The sequence below is a fragment of the Taudactylus pleione genome, unplaced genomic scaffold, assembly GCF_031769625.1.
Source record: "Taudactylus pleione unplaced genomic scaffold, aTauple2 ptg000189l, whole genome shotgun sequence".
Lineage (NCBI taxonomy): Eukaryota > Metazoa > Chordata > Amphibia > Anura > Myobatrachidae > Taudactylus > Taudactylus pleione.
The window spans coordinates 15,814,589-15,832,534 of record NW_028284591.1 but is presented as its reverse complement, the minus strand read 5'-3'; the positions used below and the strand labels follow the sequence as shown (position 1 = coordinate 15,832,534).

Below are 17,946 nucleotides of genomic sequence, written 5' to 3'. Positions count from 1 at the left end.
ATTTTTTCGTTTTCTTTTTATTTCTTTGATCTTTGTCCATTTCCTTCTGCTGCATTTTGGCCTCTCCTCTGGCTGGAAAGCTGTAACTTTGGAGAAGCAGGATTAGTGCGGCAGACGGGGACAGGCCTTAATACGTCCAACATCTCCAGCGCTGATTTATGTGATCAATAAACACTGCCTTTGTTTTCATGGAATAGCAGGCTTTTTTTATAAGGCCACTTCACCTTCATATTAAAGGAAAGCCTAATTAAAGTCTCCTCTTTATAGCCTCAGGTTATGTGAATAGATTTAATAGTACCGAGGGCAGAATACTGTGGGTGGAATGAAACCTTTTTATGACTCTTTTCATCTCCTACCCAAATGTTCCTGGTAAGCTTAAAGCCACTTAACCCCTTAGTGGTCTTCTATCTACAGTACGGCGTGTTTTTCTACCACAATAAACGGGTAACCTGTCAGTAAAGAAAGTCTGGTTTAGCGCACATTTTATATAATTATTTACTAAAGTAAGATTGGATATTTGTCATAATGCAGATAAGCAGCACAGTGTGAGAATAGACCGAAGTCTTTTAAATCTGGAGATATAATCCAAACACTATTCCATCCAGCGTGTACGATATGAAATGGGAGGTAATTCATTAATACTTTATCCACACGGCAATCACAAATACATAACAATTAGCTAAAAAAACAGACTTCTAATACTTGGACAACACACCTGCAAAGTAACGGGTTGGGTATGGGATCTCGGCGGTTAGAATACCGACAGCGTTAGGTAAATACCCTTACGCTAACCCTCCCCTCCCGTAGCCTAACCCTCCTCCCTAGTGCCTAGTCCTAACCCTCCCCTCCCGTAGCCTAACCCTCCTCCCTAGTGCCTAGTTCTAACCCTCTCCTCCCGTAGCCTAACCCTCCCCCTAGTATCTAGTCCTAACCCTCACCTCCCGTAGCCTAACCCTCCCCCCTAGTGTCTAGTCCTAACCCTCCCCTCCCGTAGCCTAACCCTCCTCCTTAGTGCCTAGTTCTAACCCTCCCCTCCCATAGCCTAACCCTCCTCCCTAGTGCCTAGTACTAACCCTCCCCTCCCGTATCCTAACCTCCCCCCAGTGCCTAACCCTAAATTTCTACCTCAGGGTCCTTAGGGATCCACAGGGATACCTTGGGGGGGTATAGGGCTTGGCTCCAGCCATAGGCACCACAGAGTTAAAGATGTCCCTCCCAGGATGCACCGGGCTCCCTCCTATACCCCGCCCCCAGGCCAAGGCACCTCAGTTTCAGTAGGTGCCCAGCCGGGAGCTGGGTCATCGCAGAGGGGGGCTGTGTATAATAGCCCCTGAAGATCTTCAAGAGTGGTAGCATAGGACTGTCCAGCGGACGTCCATGCTACCGCTCCGACACCCCCGCCGGTGCCGACCACCGGTAGCGATCCGGGGAGCTCGGCGGGCTCTTAAGGGTTCCAGCTAGCGGAACCCCCGGGGGCCTTGGACTGTGGCCGGATCTACGGGGGACTACATAAGGTAAGCAGCGGGCGTCTGCGGTAGGCGCCCGCTGACTCACAGTCCGGCATCCCCAGGGCGGATGCCTGCGCTCTCCACTAGACCACCAGGGATACGGGGCTGGAGCATTGCGGAACACGCTCCAGCATCCTGGGGGGTTAATGGCCTGCCAGGAGAGGATGCCTTCCCTGTAGCGCACAGGAGGCTCCTCCCCATCACTGCTCTCCGCCGCCGTACGCTGAGGTTTTGGCGGTCTGAGGCAGTGATCCTCCCCAGGCCCGCCTCCCTTCATCCTCCGGCGGCCATTTTATGAGCAAAGACGCTGTGGTGCAGGGTGCGGAGCCTGGGTGCCTCTCCTCCCAGTATAAGGTCAGCGTATGTAGCGCTATCACTGCCAGGCTGTAGGTCTGTGTAAGTGATAGTGCAATTAGTGCAGGGTTTCTGCATTGTATGTGACTTTATGCTAGCGCTGTGTGCCTGATCTATTCTCCTGTCAGCCATTTTACTATCCCTATTTGTTCCTCCTGACCAGCCCTCACAGTTTAAGATTTATTTCTGTGAGAGGAGTGTGACATACCACTATGTCCAGTGAGGACTCTGTTAGAGGAGCACCTCTCCTATTTTCCTGCTCCAGATGTAAAGCAGGTGTGGGGGAGGGGGCGGTACTTCAGGATGGGTTATGTGCTGCATGTTTGGCCATCCCTGGTACCTCTGCTGCACCCAGCACCTCTCAGGAACCACCTTGGGCTTGTTTTGCACAAGCCCTGATTGTTCTTGTAAATAGGCTTGCAGCCCCTCCTACGTTTCCACAATTGGGGTTTGCACAGCAGGCGGTAGTCCCGCCTCCTGTTCTGGGAGTTCCGGGGCCGATAGTAATGCAGTGCCCCCCGCAACATGTCCTTAATCAGGCTGACCCAGGTTTGTCTGATTCTGGGGTGCGGGGCTCTCAGCAGGATCAGTATAGACCTGCTAAAAGACCGTTATTGTCATATCCATCCGCTCAGGATGATGAGGATGACGGCTCGTCCGATGAGGGCAAAATTCTAGATTTGTCGGACACTGACACTCCTCAAGTAGGGGCAGAGGCTAAGTCTAGTATTTACATTCAAGGCCTCATACGGGCAGTCCGTGCGGCCATGGTAATTTCTGACGACAACTTACCTGCAGCGCCTACTCATGCTTATTTTAAAGAGGTTAAAGGAGCTGCAGCAGTATTCCCTCTATCTGGTCAGCTAGTTGATCACATGGAGGAGGCCTGGAAATCTCCAGGAAAAAGATATCAATCTCACAAGCGTCTGGCTCGTACATATCCCTTTGCGGAAGATTACTTCACTAAATGGGAGTCTCCTCCTCAGGTGGATTCTCATGTGACGCACTTAGTAAAGAGCGCAACTTTGCCTATGCCGTCTATGTCTTCTCTGACGGATACTACAGACCATAAAGTGGAGGTATGCCTAAAGTCTATCTATTCCCTTGCTTGAGGAGCATCTAGACCAGCTATGGTTGTCTGCTGGGTGGATCAGGCTATGGAAAGGTGGGCGGACGCTTTGGAAGCATCATTTGTTTCTGAGGGTACCAGCGAACAGGTTGTGTTAGTGGGTAACCTTCAGGATTCCGCTACGTACATTAACAAAGCAGCTTTGGATTTGAGCCTGCTTACTTCTAGGATTTCTGCAGCGGCTGTGGCAGCTCGACGCTCCTTGTGGTTACGTTCTTGGAGGGCGGACACTGAATCCAAGAAAGGCTTGGAATGCTTACCTTACAATTGGCAGGTCCTGTTTGGACCAGCTTTGGACAAAATAGTGGACACGTTGGCGACTGCCAAATCTGCATGTCTACTTTCAGCCCCGACTCCGTCTGGGTCTAAAAATCCGTCCTTTCGGCCCTATTGCCCTCCGGGAAAACCTAGGGTTCAGTCTTTTCCGAGACCTTCAGATCCCAAAAAGACTGCTAAGACCAAGAAGCAAGCTTGGAGTACCAAACGTCCAGCTGCCAAGCCGGACGACAAACCCTCAGCCTGACTGGTTGGGCCTCCCCTTGGGGGATCCCAAGGTGGGAGGCCGACTTCTGCAATACACCCAGTGTTGGTTCAAATCCACCACAGACACTTGGGTAAGGGAGGTGGTATCTCAGGGATATGCCCTCTCCTTCCGCAGAAGGCCTCCTCATCAGTTCTTTGTAACAGCACGTCCTTCAGATCCAACGAAGGCTCTAGCAATCCAAGAGTCAGTGCGTTCTATGCTTCAGATGGGAGTAATAGAACCTGTTCCATTATCCCTGAGAGGGACCGGATATTACTCCAACCTTTTTCTGGTTCAAAAACCAAATGGATCATACCGACCTATACTCAACCTCAAGTCCCTGAACAAGTTTTTAAGAGTCCCTCGGTTCCGAATGGAGACTCTGTGTTCTATTGTTTTAGCTATGCAGCCTGGGGATTTTATGGTGTCCCTGGATATTCGGGATGCTTACCTGCATATCCCCATTGCCAGGGTTCATCAGCGTTACCTCATATTTACAGTGTCGGACCTCCATTACCAGTTTCTGGCTCTACCGTTTGGCCTTTCCACGGCTCCTCGGGTGTTCACAAAAGTAATGGCGGTCTTGGCGGCACACCTGCGGTTGAAGGGAGTTCGTCTGTTACCTTACTTGGACGACCTTCTGTTGTTGGCAGGGTCGCCACAAGTCCTTTGCAGCCATCTACAACTGACAATTTCTGTATTGCATGCTCACGGCTGAATAGTGAATTGGAAGAAGTCCTCTCTAATTCCTTCTCAGAGAATGGTCCATCTCGGGGCATTGTTGGACTCTCGGCAACAGAGGATCTTCTTGATGGAGGAAAAGATAGCCCTGTTGCAATCCAAGATACGCAATGTTCTAAGCAGTCGGCGAGTGCCTCTTCTCTCAGCGATGAAGTTACTGGGTTCCATGGTGTCAACGTTCGACATGGTGTAGTATGCCCAGTTCCATTCCAGGCCTCTATAAATGTTGATCCTGTCCAGATGGGACAGAAATCCCCGTCGAATAAAGACGCAGATGATCAGGCTCACTCCGGAAGTGCGCCTGTCTTTGATGTGGTGGTTACAAAAGTCTCATCTCAGCAGGGGACGTCTGCTTTGAATTTCGGATTGGGTCCTTCTAACAACGGATGCCTGCCTTCGGCGGTGGGGCGCGGTGACAGGCCCACGCGTCTTCCAGGGCCGGTGGACGTCAGAGGAATCGGAACTGCCAATCAATATATTGGAAATTCGAGCAGTGTTCAGGGCGCTGCAGCATGCAAGACCGTTCCTGCTGGGGAAACCTGTGCAGGTTCAGTCAGACAACGCCACCACGGTGGCTTACCTAAATCGTCAGGGAGGAACTCGAAGCCAAGCGGCTCTAAGGGAGTTGTCCCGCATTCTGACTTGGGCAGAAGGCAATATTTCGGCCGTCTTCATTCCGGGTGTGCTCAACTGGGAGGCGGACTTCCTCAGCCACCACGATGTACACCCGGGGGAATGGTCTCTTCACCAGGAGGTGTTCCAACTCCTGGTGGACAAGTGGGGTCTTCCCGAAATAGACCTCATGGCCTCCAGACACAACCGCAAGCTGTGGGCGTACGGATCCTGAACAAGAGACGCAGGAGCTCTCCTGGTGGACGCTCCTGTCGGCGCGATGGAACTTCCAATTCGTGTACCTGTTACCTCCGTTCTCCCTGCTGCCTCGAGTAATTCGAAAGTTCAGGCAGGAAGGAGGCAAGATCCTGCTGGTGGCCCCTGTGTGGCCCAGAAGGAGTTGGTACTCAGATCTCCAATGTCTGTCCATAGACACTCCTTGGCTGTTACCTCAGAGACCGGACCTATTGTCTCAGGGTCCTTGTCTCTACCCGGATGAGTCGGCTATCTTTGACGGCGTGGCTCTTGAGACTTCCCTCTTGAGGTCCAAGGGTTTATCTAGAGCGGTGGTCAATACCATGTTACATGCTCGTAAACGGCTTCAGCTAGAATTTATCACAGGGTGTGGCATACCTATTTTGAGTGGTGTCGCACTAAAGCGTACGATCCTCGCGAGTTTAGAATATTGAGAGTGTTGGCTTTCCTTCAGGCAGGCTTGGATTTAGGTCTACGCCTTGCTTCACTGAAGGTGCATGTTTCTGCCCTGTCTGTTTTGTTTCAACGAAGGATTGCTACGCGGCCTGATATCCGTACCTTTATGCAGGGTTTCCTTCGCATCCAGCCTCCCTGTGTCCATCTGGTAGCTCCATGGGATCTGGCTGTGGTCCTGAAGGCGCTACAGGATCCTCCATTTGAACCTTTGGGTTCTGTGGATCTGAAATGGCTTACAGCAAAAACAGTGTTCCTTTTGGCTATTGCTTCAGCCAGAAGGGTGTCGATTTGGGGGCTCTTTCGTGTCGTCCCCCATTTCTAATTTTTCATTCGGATAGGGCGGTACTTCGTACCCGTCCCGAATTCCTTCCTAAAGTGGTGTCTAGTTTCCACATTAACGAGGAAATTGTGGTCCCAGCCTTTAATTCATCTGATCTCTCAGCTGGTGAGGCTTCTTTGGATGTGGTACGGGCTCTGCGGATTTACGTGGACTGTACCAGTTCTTTGAGAAAATCGGACTCTTTGTTTGTCCTATATGGATTTCATAAGAGGGGTTGGCCTGCCACCCCTGTTGGCCTGCCAACAGACTTTGGCATGCTGGATCTGCATGGCGATCTCTGAGGCATACACTCATGAGGGACTTCCAGTGCCACCCTCTGTGAAAGCTCATTCTACAAGATCTGTGGGACCTTCGTGGGCAGCTCGACATGGTGCCTCAGCTCTTCAGCTTTGTAAGGCGGTCACGTGGTCCTCTGTCCATACTTTCGTCACGCATTACGCCTTTGACACATTTGCTTCTCAGGATGCTTCCTTCGGGTGGCAGATTCTCTTCTCGGCAGGGGAACAGTTAGGATTTCCTTCAGGAAGGAAAACAGGAGATATGGTAAGAACTTACCTTTGTTATCTCCGTTTCTACGAAGTCCTTAGGGTCCACAGGGCGCCCGCCCTGACGCCCTGTGCTTCCGTAGGGTGTTGTTCTGGTCACCAGTTTCTGTCTCCCTTTTCTATGAGAATGTGAATCTCTTGTGTGTTCCAGACTTTCTTCTTCCTTTTTCCTCTCTCCCGGCCTATGGCTTGATACTAAAACTGAGGTGCCTTGGCCTGGGGGCGGGGCATAGGAGGGGGCCCTGTGCATCCTGGAAGGGACATCTTTAACTCTGTGGTGTCCATGGCTGGAGCCAAGCCCTATACCCCCCCAAGGTATCCCTGTGGACCCTAAGGACTTCGTAGAAACGGAGATAACAAAGGTAAGTTCTTACCTATCAACTGTTCCCCTGTAGCCTAACCCTCCCCAAGTGCAGTGGTTCCCAAGCTTTCCTGGAATCGCGGTGCCTTTGAGTATCAGCATTTTTTTTCATGGCACCCCTAGGCCAAAAGTTACTTATTGAGAAATTCAGAAGAAAATATTTAATTTAAGCAATTTGTGCTTACCTGTCACCCATAGGGTCAGTTATGTGTTTGTGAACAGGGTTGAGCTTCTTTTTTCAACATTTTATGAGAGGTAAAACCAGTGCCGGTGGCTGCCAATCGCTTTTCACCATATATAATTTGATTTGGTCCTGGACCACTAACCCGTGGCACCTCTGCAAGTGCCCTGCGGCACCCCAGGGTGCAACTGCACACAGTTAGGTTTAGGCACTAGTGCAGTGGTTCCCAAACACTCCTCCTAGAGCCTAACCCCAACTTTCCCCAAGTGCCTATCCCTAACTCTTCCGTCCCGTAGTGTTTATGCCAGGGACAGAGAGGGGCAGGGCACCTTGTGGGAAAACGGGCACTATTGCGTATGTCGACAAAGGGGCATGGTCACTCAAAAAGGGCATGTCCTTAAGACGTGCCCACTGAGATGCTGGGCATCCCCAGAGCTCTCCCTGCAGAGTGTAAAGATGCTGTGTGCATGCACATGGCATCTATTCACCTGACGGTGACTGTTTCACTGCACCTGGCACACCCGGCAGGCTGTTACAAAAGTGCAGGGCACAATTTACAGTTTTTAAAATCGGGCAGGATGTAACGGTCAGTGAATAGGTCACAGAGATGCAACTTTTAAAACATTGCAAATTGCTTTTAAGATTTAGGCTGACTCTGAGTAAAGCCGGGTACACAATACTATGCAATGTACGACCCAGCACCGGCGCAAGGCGATGTAATAATACATTGCGCGCGCCGTACACACAGCACGATCCGATGAATGACGGCGCACCACGTCATTCATTTCATCATCCCATCCGCCATGCAGAACAGCAGATGATACCATGCGATGAACGGCGAATCAGGCGTACACACTGGGTCTCATTCAGACCCGCTTGCGAGTGCAGGACGCTCGCAAGCGGGTCGATGGTACCCAAATGCGCATGACGGAGGGAGCCCCGTCGTGCGCATGCGCGAGACCCGGATAGCGACTGCCAAGCTGTCGCTCCGGGTCTCGCACCAAAGGGGGTGTGCTGTCGATGGTGAGTGACAGCACGCCCCCTTTGGTGGGCGTGTCGGGGGCGTGGCTGCCAGACGGAGGCGTTCCCATGGGTATGCCTACCGTCTGGGTCCGGCCCCACTGACATCACTAGTGATGTCAGTGGGAGTGATTTTGGCTCTGATAGGACATGGCTGCTGATTGGACCACCGTCATGGCTGCCATAACTAGCCGTGTGTTTAGCGCTCACAGGTAGTTACTGAGGATTGTCTGCTAAGATCCCAGGGGTGAGAAACTCAACTAGCTCTGCTGGCTGTGTGATCTCTGAATCCCTACAATGCCCAAGTGACCCGATTGCTTTGTTTTGCTCACGGAAGTTTGATATATACTCATAATTATGGCAGTGCGCATTGGAGACTTATAAATAACTCGCAGACTAAAGGGACCTATTCTAGAACTGGTAACACAGTACAGTGTGCATCACATGAGAACAAATCTCAGAAAACTTTCAGGTATGCTAAGGACTCAGGCAAACACGCCAAAAAAAAAAAAAGTAGATTCTATACCAAATAAGTAAGGAGAACATATACATTGGTTACATTATTACTCAAGATTCTTGAACCACGTAACCTGAGCCTACTTTGCCCTTCAGTATATACTTCCGTTTCATAGTCTTTTGAAGCACCCTGGTAAAATTGGTCTACACCTAGTTAGAATGTTGGAAGATCGTTGGAAGATGAAACGATAACTACAGTATGTGACAGGTCTATTACGTACCAGGCTACTACTGTATGTAACCTGCTTCCACTGTAGTACCACCCATTCGTCCGTTATTCTCTTACTATGCTACTGGGTTTCCATCATTATCGGAATAAACTAATCCTGTCACAGAGGGGAGAGTGTAAAGCTGACCACACACATGGCGATCTGCACACGATCAGCCGATGTGTACGTTTTCCCTTGAAACTCTCCCCGGCAGCTCTGCACACGATTTGCACACGATTTGGTGTCCGATCTTCATACGATCTCTCCTGCATCCAGACTATCACAGTGCATCGTGTCCTAGATTGTCAGATCTGCCCTACTGCACGGCAGATCTGACGATGCGATGTGCGACCAGCAGGCACGCGACGCGCATGACATCGTGACCGTGAGTGGGGACTCACGATTTACTGAGGATTTGGCCATATTTTACATGATCTGTCGTTCCAATGTGTCGGAATCGGCCAGATCGGGTAAAATATCGCTATGTGTGTGGGCCAGCTTGAGGCTTGTTACATTGGCGGGAAGCGGCCAGGTGCGGTGAAACACATTGCAGTTTTAAGTGAGAATTACATTTTTCTTTTATGCTTTATTTTCATTTTTTATTTTTAACTGGTGAAACTGTGTTTTTGAATTATGGTATTTGTATTTTTAATTATTCCTCTAACCCACAGGTTTTCAAACTCGGTTCTCAGGACCCCAAACAGTGCGTGTTTTCCAGGTCTCCTTACAGAATCAAAAAGTGAAATAATTAGCTCTACCTGTGGATCTTTTAAAATGTGTCAGTGAGTAATGACTACACCTGTGCACCTGCAAAACTGTGTGGGGTCCTGAGGACGCAGTTTGAGAACCTCTGCTCTAACCATTACTGTCTACAAGAGTGAAAACTAATTTTGTTTACAATAGTGAGTTGTATTATATTAATCTAACTAATATTTTTTTATGTTGGGTCATTCCTTATTTGTCAATTGCAATTCATTTTTCGCGTTTGTGAAATAGGGTGTATGACCACTTATATCTTAGGTGCTGACACTACCTCTAAAGGTGCCTACGCACTTAGCGATATTTTACACGATTTGGCCAATTCCGACGCATCGTGATGACAAATTGTGTAAAATATGCCCAAATCGTGAGTGTCCACTCACGATGCCGATGCGCGTCCCCGCTGGTCATACATCGCATCTTCAGATCTGCCGTGCTGTAGGGCAGATCTGACAATCTCAGACACCATGCACTGGAATAGTTAGGGGGCACGATAGATCGTTTGTCACATTAGACAGTTTTTAACACCAAATCGTGCCCACGACTGCCGGGGAGCTGCTGGGGAGAGTCCAAGGGGAAATCGGACACAATGTCGGATCGTGAGCACATAGCCAAGTGTGTAGGCACCTTAACAGTCCTATATTGCCCAGCTCCCATTTATGGAGAGTAAGGGACTGGTTTTGAATAGTGGAAGTGTCACAGTGAAGATTTGATCTATAGCGTACCTTTCTCAGTGCCGGCCACACTCTCCTGTTTTAATTCTATACTGTTTGGGTTAAGTTGGGAAACTCACTAGTTCTAGGTCACAGAGATGGGTCTAACCTTCCACTGTAGGACCCACCCCTTCATCTTCATTATTGGGATAAACTAATCACGGCACAGAGGGGAGACTGTGAGGCTTTCTGTTGTATTGGTGGCCTGAGGAAGTGGCCAGGCCATTGCAGTTTTAAATGAGAATAACCTGCTTCCACTGTAGCACCACCCCCTTCATCCTCATTATTGGAATAAACTAAGCACGGGGAGAATGTGAGTGAGGCTTTCTATCACAGTGGTGGAATGTAACACATCTTCGCCTGGAAATGCTACAGGGAGGTGGAATCTGCATCCAATTAAAGGTATGTTGATTAAACCCAGCCTCTGGTACCACGAACTCTCCCAAACCCCCCCCCCCCCACCAAACGGCCAGGTAAGTGCTTCCACTCTGCACGCTTATCACATTTAAATAATCCTTTGCAAAGCGAAATCTTAATACGGTCTTGTCTGCATTTAACAATTAATACCCTGGAATTCCCTACTCCCCGAAAACCAACCGCCCCCAAGGGAAATGCTAACTTTTGTACCTGCCATCTTGGGCTCTATTTTTTATCAACTTCCCACCTACAACTATTTGGGCTTGTGCACATCTAGGTGCAATCGGGCCTCATTCTGTGTTTCGACGCAAAGGCGATATCTGATGCAGTGGTGATATTCCTGTGGCCATACATCCGAGTAGTACGGAGCGTGTGTCCTGATGGTGTACCTACAGAGACACAGTATAGATTTACAGTCTCTGAAATCTATGGGGCATTCCTGCGTGGCGACTGGGAGGTCGGGGGGACGGGGTGGCTATGCAGGCGCACTGAGACGCACGTCGCTGAACGTGGCCGGGTAAGGAGACTCTCATCCGCTGACATAGGAGGCCATACTACGTAAAGACAAACCGCACCTACCTTAGGGCTGGTGCAAGTTTGGATGGTGCGTGTAAAGATGCACGCAGTGTCTATAGAGGCTGGCGGCAGGCGTCTCAGTCCTTACACATATGGACGCACGGATGTACACGAACGAAGCACTTTGTTGCAGCATTGGCAGAAAGTCGCAGATGGATCTGTGGCGAAAGATGCAGGTACAGCCCTGTGATGCATCAAACCAGCATTCTGCGTTGTGCTTTTGCAGTTTGTAGATGATCTTATAGCTGCAAACCCTATAGAAGTTTTTGGGATTTACTTTATGTTGTGAAGCATGCATGACGATCGTGTTTGTTTTTTACATTTCTTTTTTTTTTATTTTTTTATTTTTTTTTTCAACCAGTGGTAACATCATTATTGTAACCATAGAACCCATGAGCACTAGTAAGAGCTGTACACGTTTGGCTTTCAGTCCTGTTGGCGGAGATTTTGGGGGCTGAATCACGCATATATTTGCATACTAACTTATACCCCTTTTCAAATCACTATGCTGGTTCGCTCCCAGGATTTTGTTCACGCGTCCACCCCGGGTGCGACCCAGCTGAGACCCCTTTCAGACTGGCAGCCCTACACGGCTTATTGGATGCAATCGGGAAACTGGCTGTCTTAATTCCGACAGCCGGCTTCCCGACTGCTTTATCCCGGCGAGGGTTAAATGACAGGCGTCTATATCTAGACGCCTGTCATTTTCCCGATGCCGGGAGACAGACGCCCGGCATCCCGATCCATGGGATGCCGGGCGCCACGAGCGGACAGCCGCGCGGGGGGGTTAGGTTTAGCTCACCCAGGAGGGACTTAGGGTTAGGCACCCCACCGGGAGGGTTAGGGTTAGGCTAGGGGGAGGGAGGGTTAGGGTTAGGCACCCCCAGCGGGGACTTAGGGGTTAGGCTAGGGAGCGGGAGGTTTAGGGTTAGGCACCCCCGGGGGAAACTTAGGGTTAGGCACCCCCGGGGGGGACTTAGGGTTAGGCACCCCCGGGGGGGACTTAGGGTTAGGCACCCCCGGGGGGGACTTAGGGTTAGGCACCCCCGGGGGGGACTTAGGGTTAGGCAGTGGGGAAGGGGGGGGTTAGGGCTAGGCACTTGGGGGGGGGGGTTAGGGTTAGGCACACCTAAGGAGGTTTAGGGGGGTTAGGTTAGTTTTTACTTGCCTGACAACGATCGGGATTTCCAGCGCTGTCGGCCTGCCGCTGCCAGGATCTGTTCATCTGTCGGGCTGCCGCTGCCGGGAATCATACAGATTCCCTGGCTTATTGCCGGGTCGATGATATCAACGGCATCACGTGCTGAGCCGGCTCTTCCTATGCTGTGAACGGGACTCTAGTCGCTTCGACCCGGGTTACCCGTCCAACACTGCATTGAGATCCGGGTTGAAACCATGTTTAACCCTGCTTGTGACCAGGGCTGAAATGCCGGGTCGCTCTACCTGGGTTATTTCAACCTGGCCCTTTCACACTGCACAATAACCCAGGTTGCTGCGCGTTCACGTGACATAACCCGGGTTACTGCTGGCAGTGTGAAAGTGGTATTAATGGCCAATATATGAGACGGGACAGCTAGTCAAAAGAATGAGCTCAAATTTATTAGACCAGCCTGAGGTCCACGAGGCAGTTGTTGAGTAGTGAACCCAAAGCCTCCATCCTTGTTATAATATCCCTTCAGCCCACACAATGGCTGCCTGTGCTGTCTCTCACGTTAGTATCACTGGAATTTAACATAATGAGAGAATTTGCTGATGTTTGAGGTTTTTTCATTTTCACTTTTTACTTTTAATCTCTGAATATAACCCAAGCAGCTTTTGAGAGACGATTGTGCTTTCCCTGCTGTGTTTTCCATTAGTTAATAAACTCTCTTTAATGCAGGAGCCTGATAAGGAGCGAGTGGAGGAAGTAAGTATTGGTTACAGCATGTACATTGCACTGGGTGAGGTGAGGGGACTGCTGTCCTGGACGTGTTTAGTGGATATCTGTGTGGTGCATTAAACTGTCTCACTAAATACGTGGTGCTTCACCTTGTGTGTGTGTGGTCACACAGAAATAAGGGTGTGACAGTTGTCTACAGGCAGTGGAAGCAGCCATGTTGTTGGAGAGCGATGTTCATTTATGTCACTATTTCCTATTGAATAGATCCATTACAATTGCCCTGCTTCCGCTGTGGAGGTCACATATTGTTATTGGAAAATAAAGATTACAACGTTTATTAGTGTGTTGGCAATGTTCAACATAAAATGCCATAATATCTCTCTCTTTCCAAAATGGGTTTTTATACATAATATGCACAATAGTCCTAGAAAATATTGACCCAAATCAGTTGATTTAGAATAGTTTTGGTCCACATTCTGCATTTTGACAATACTTTTCTGAGCACGTCTCTAACACTTTTATTGTGTGTGTTTGTGTCTGCCGCCTTTGGCTTTGTACGTAAAAGCTTTGTGTATATGCTGATATAGAGTGGCATGGTATTTACTACTCTCAAGTGTTCACTGCCAAGATCCAACCTGCATGTGTGCTAACACTTACAGAAAGTAAGATGACAAATGATTGTTGACGTGAAGGGGTAAGGTTTTATGTACTGCTAGCACTATATACATGTATTAGGAACATTGAGTTGACCACACAGGCAATTTTGGGTGTTTTTGTAGTTTTTATTTTTAATATTCTTGGTAGTGGAAGCGGGGTAACAATAACCAGCGACATATCAGACATTTTACAAGGGTGTCATATTGTGAAAGCCTAAAGCTGATTCACATACAATTTTGATAACAAACACAGTTAAGAGATTTTCTTTTATACCGTGCGTCGTTTGCGCACGGACCATGTGCAGTGTGACTTAGAGTCGCAGTTGCGATTAAGAGGCACGTTCTCAGAAATGCTGAGCGTTCCTTTGCCACGGTAGGGAGCTAGCTATGCAGCTGCACGGAAATGGTCTGTTTTATGCACATTCAGACACAGCGGTACACCAGGGAAGGGGTTGTAGCAGCATTTGCATGAAGTTGCAGAAGCAATACCGGGAAAATGCGCAGACACTGCAGTGTCCATGTCTGGATCAGGCCCATAATGTTCACATTAAGGGGTCTATTTACTAAGCAGTGTTAGGAGACAGAGTGAAAAGTGATAAGGTGCCAGCCAATCAGCTCCCAACTGTCATTTTACAAACACAGCCTGTGAGATGACAGTTGGGAGCTGATTGGCTGGCACCTTATCACTTTCTACTCTGTCTCCTAACACTGCTTAGTAAATAGACCCCTTAGTCACTTACATATGGACTAAAGAATTTATAGTCTTTAGGGAACAGGTAGCGTCTTGTGGGGACTTGGAAAGTGATATAATTAATATTTAACGATAATAAAAATGAACTGATATATTTCTGTGCTTAATCATGGGAAGCCTTCAGTTGAGCTCCTAGGGAGTTTTTTATTGGTGAACAGTAGGCTACCATGCTAGTTTTTAAACCGCAGTAGGATGTGAGCAATGGGTGGTCCTGTGTTGCCCACTGGTGCCTCAGATTAACGCTCCTTACAACCTTAAAACCGGACAGTGTGGGGACTATGATAAATGTCTCTCTTACGATATGAAACATTCCACCTGTTTAGTTGTTGTTTGTGTTTTAAGAGTCTGATTTTTTTTTTGCTATTTTTTAATGACCGGTGTTTTTATATGTTTATGCCCCAAACTGTATTTTACTTTGACTCCCTCTCTGTAATTCAGTCTAGTGCACATTTTACAATGATCTGTGTGCAGGTACAGAAGTGCTAAAATGAAACTGAACTTAAACCTATTATCATTTATCAGAGGCTAAACTGCATGATTTTGTTTTTACTTGCTTATTCAGGATTTTATTTTCTAGGGGCCCACTGCCATATTTCTTTAATAGTCTGTCCCACATCCCTAGAAGCTGATTTTAGCATTTAAGTTGCGACTATTGTAGACTTTTTTCCTAGAATGGATGATTATAGCAATGAGTTCCTCTTCATTTTCTTTGCTTGTAATATAGTGTACGTGGCATTGCACAACAGACTTTGGGATATCGTGGCAGATTTCTGTCCGTTATAGCAGTGCTTTCAGGTCTGGTGTAGCTTGGTATATATTACTCGTGTTACCGGCAAATGCCTTATGGTTTAATTGCACCTAAACAGCGGTTTCCTTTTTCTTGTGCCTAAACATGTGCAGGTTAACAAGTCATTATTGGAGAAGCCATAAGGGTGCACCAAGTGCATGTCCCCTTATACGGAGGTTTGTTACACAGTATAGAACAAGCAGATTGGAAGCTACAACAACCTACAACACGTCTATAAATGCTTTTCCTTTGTGCAAGACAATATAAAAGTGCTCTATAACTGGCCGAGTAACAATCCGTCTCCGCTCTGCTTCGTGACGTGTGATGTGCCGTTGTGCTAACGGAGAGGTTATTGCTCCTAACTTGTGTGCACTCTGCGTTTCAGCTGACCAAGGCTCATCGGCAAGGTCACATGGTGAAAGTGGACTGGCTGGACAGACTGACGTTCCGAGAGATTGAAATGATCAATGAGGTAAGTGTCCGGACACCTCCGTCACCTTATAACGGGGCTGCTGAAGATCCCGACGTATAATAAACTCCTGTCTCCACTGTGTGAGATCGGTAAAAAGTCACTTTTTAAGCTTTTTCAGGGGAATGTAACATTGGTTAAAAGAAGATGAGATTTACTGTAGTGGACACTTTAATTTTACTTAGACAAACGGTGAATCGATTTTGGTTGACACAGTACATTGTACATTAGAATGAGGACACATTGCTGGGGTTTTTATTCAATTCTAACTCATTGAGATGCACTACGCCTTAGAGAGTTACAAAGTGGAGAGAGAGAAAGTACCAACCAATCAGCTCCTAACTGTCAGTTTACAGGCTGTGTTTGAAAAATGACAGGAGCCGATTGGTTGGTACTTTATCACTCTCCACTTTGTAACTCTCTAAGGCTTTAGTGCATCTCCTTATGTTACAGTGAGGACTGAAGTGTTCATTTTGTCTGTAAGATCTCAGCTTTCGCTCCACATATGGAAGCGTCTAAGTGCATGGAGCTAACCCAACACAACAGAGCTGGCAGGATGGCTGAACCCCTAATAACAATGGTCAGATGTCCAGGGCTGCTGTATAACCTCCACACGTCATCACAGTCCATCTTCGCCTTCTCTGTGGCTTACTCCATATCACACAGACCTCTCTCACCACATTTGTTTTATCGGTCTCAAGCAGATCTACTAATTTAACAAGGGGTAGACTAAGATTGGGCTACCTGTCCTTTTACGATGGCCATACTCCAAGATGCCCCCCCCCCTATTCCCTGGCGATCTGGACCTTCCCTGGCGGTCTGGACCGTGCCTCTACAACACAATTCGCTGTGAATCACGCCATCATGACAACACCACCCACTGCTTGGTGTGGGCGAATCACAGCATTTCATTGTACTGCCGCGAAGGTATGAAATATATGGAAGTTTAGCATGTTCACTTACAGAGCGTTTCAAGAAAGGTTGCAAATTTAAAGCTGAACAGCAGTGAAAACACAAGGATTTATATATTTATTTCTGTACAGTAGAATTGGGTGAACTCACTTGAGGGACTGTAGGGTTGGGTGAACTCACTTGAGGGACTGTAGGCTTGGTTGGTGCGTGATTGGAGCGATGGAAGCTAGGGGGCTTTACGAAGCTCCTCCTCATTAAAGGTAGAACAGAGGTGATAGGTACTGGGAGCTGGACCACTAAAGGGAGCGTACAGATGTGTTTTGCTACATCGTTGCTGCGTATGCAGCAAATCGCGCCACCCATGCTGCGTGGCGTGCGTCTGAGAGCGTATCCGCGCATTGCGTTCCACACCAGCGCCTCCATAGAATTGCATGGTGCGATCGCAGTGCGCGCCATAGCGTACCGTAGCGTATGCTGCTGCTGGTAATCACAAGGTGTAATGTGTGCACATGATTGTAGCACGATCGGCAAAGCTGTAGCTGAACACATCTGTACCTATGGTAGGCGGCAACATGCAACAGGCTGAATACTGATAGCGTTGTTCTAGTCAGTTGGTACAGAGAGGACGTCCGCAACAAAATGCCGGATGTTGAAGACAGTTCTAATAAGTAGGAACAATGTTTTATTGTAGAGTAGAGAGTTCTGATGTTTGCGCTGGTAATTAGAGTCTGCGCTGTAGTAGTGACAGCGGAGAGTACAGATGTCTGATGGTGACTGTAGACGACACTGTTAAGCTGCAGCAGCAAGAATACCGGAATTTGCGCTGGTAGTTGGAGACATCGCTATAGTCTTCTCAGCAGAAAGTACTGGAGTCTGCGCTGGTTGTTGGAGACATCGCTGCTAAGTTGCAACCTGAGAGAGTACTGCTGTCTGTGCTGGTGACCGCTGCTTCTGTGCTATACAGAACAGAGCTAATGCTGAGGTGAAGTGAACAGGAACAGAACTGCAGGGCTGGTGATAACCGCACAGGTGAACTGAACAGGAACAGCACTGCAGGGCTGGTGATAACCGCACAGGTTACCAGAACAGGAACAGAACTGCAGGGCTGGAGATATCCGCACAGGTGACCAGAACAGAAACAGAACTGCAGGGCTGGTGATAACCGCACAGGTGAACTGAATAGGAACAGAACTGCAGGGCTGGTGATAACCGCACAGGTGAACTGAACATGAACAGAACTGCAGGGCTGGTGATAACCGCACAGGTGTGAACTGACC

At 48.4% G+C, this 17,946-nt stretch overlaps 1 protein-coding gene across 3 annotated transcripts in view; it reads left to right on the top strand.

The window, feature by feature from the left end:
* PIK3C3 (phosphatidylinositol 3-kinase catalytic subunit type 3) overlaps positions 1-17,946 on the top strand; it is a 242,291-nt gene that overhangs the window by 21,855 nt on the left and 202,490 nt on the right. For 2 of the 3 annotated variants that reach the window (XM_088476574.1, XM_088476573.1), the window contains exons 5-6: positions 13,095-13,121; positions 15,674-15,760. In XM_088476574.1, the coding sequence (XP_088332700.1) occupies positions 13,095-13,121; positions 15,674-15,760 (114 nt within the window). The remainder of the gene's footprint in view (positions 1-13,094; positions 13,122-15,673; positions 15,761-17,946) is intronic. The other variant, XM_088476575.1, reaches the window with a different exon arrangement.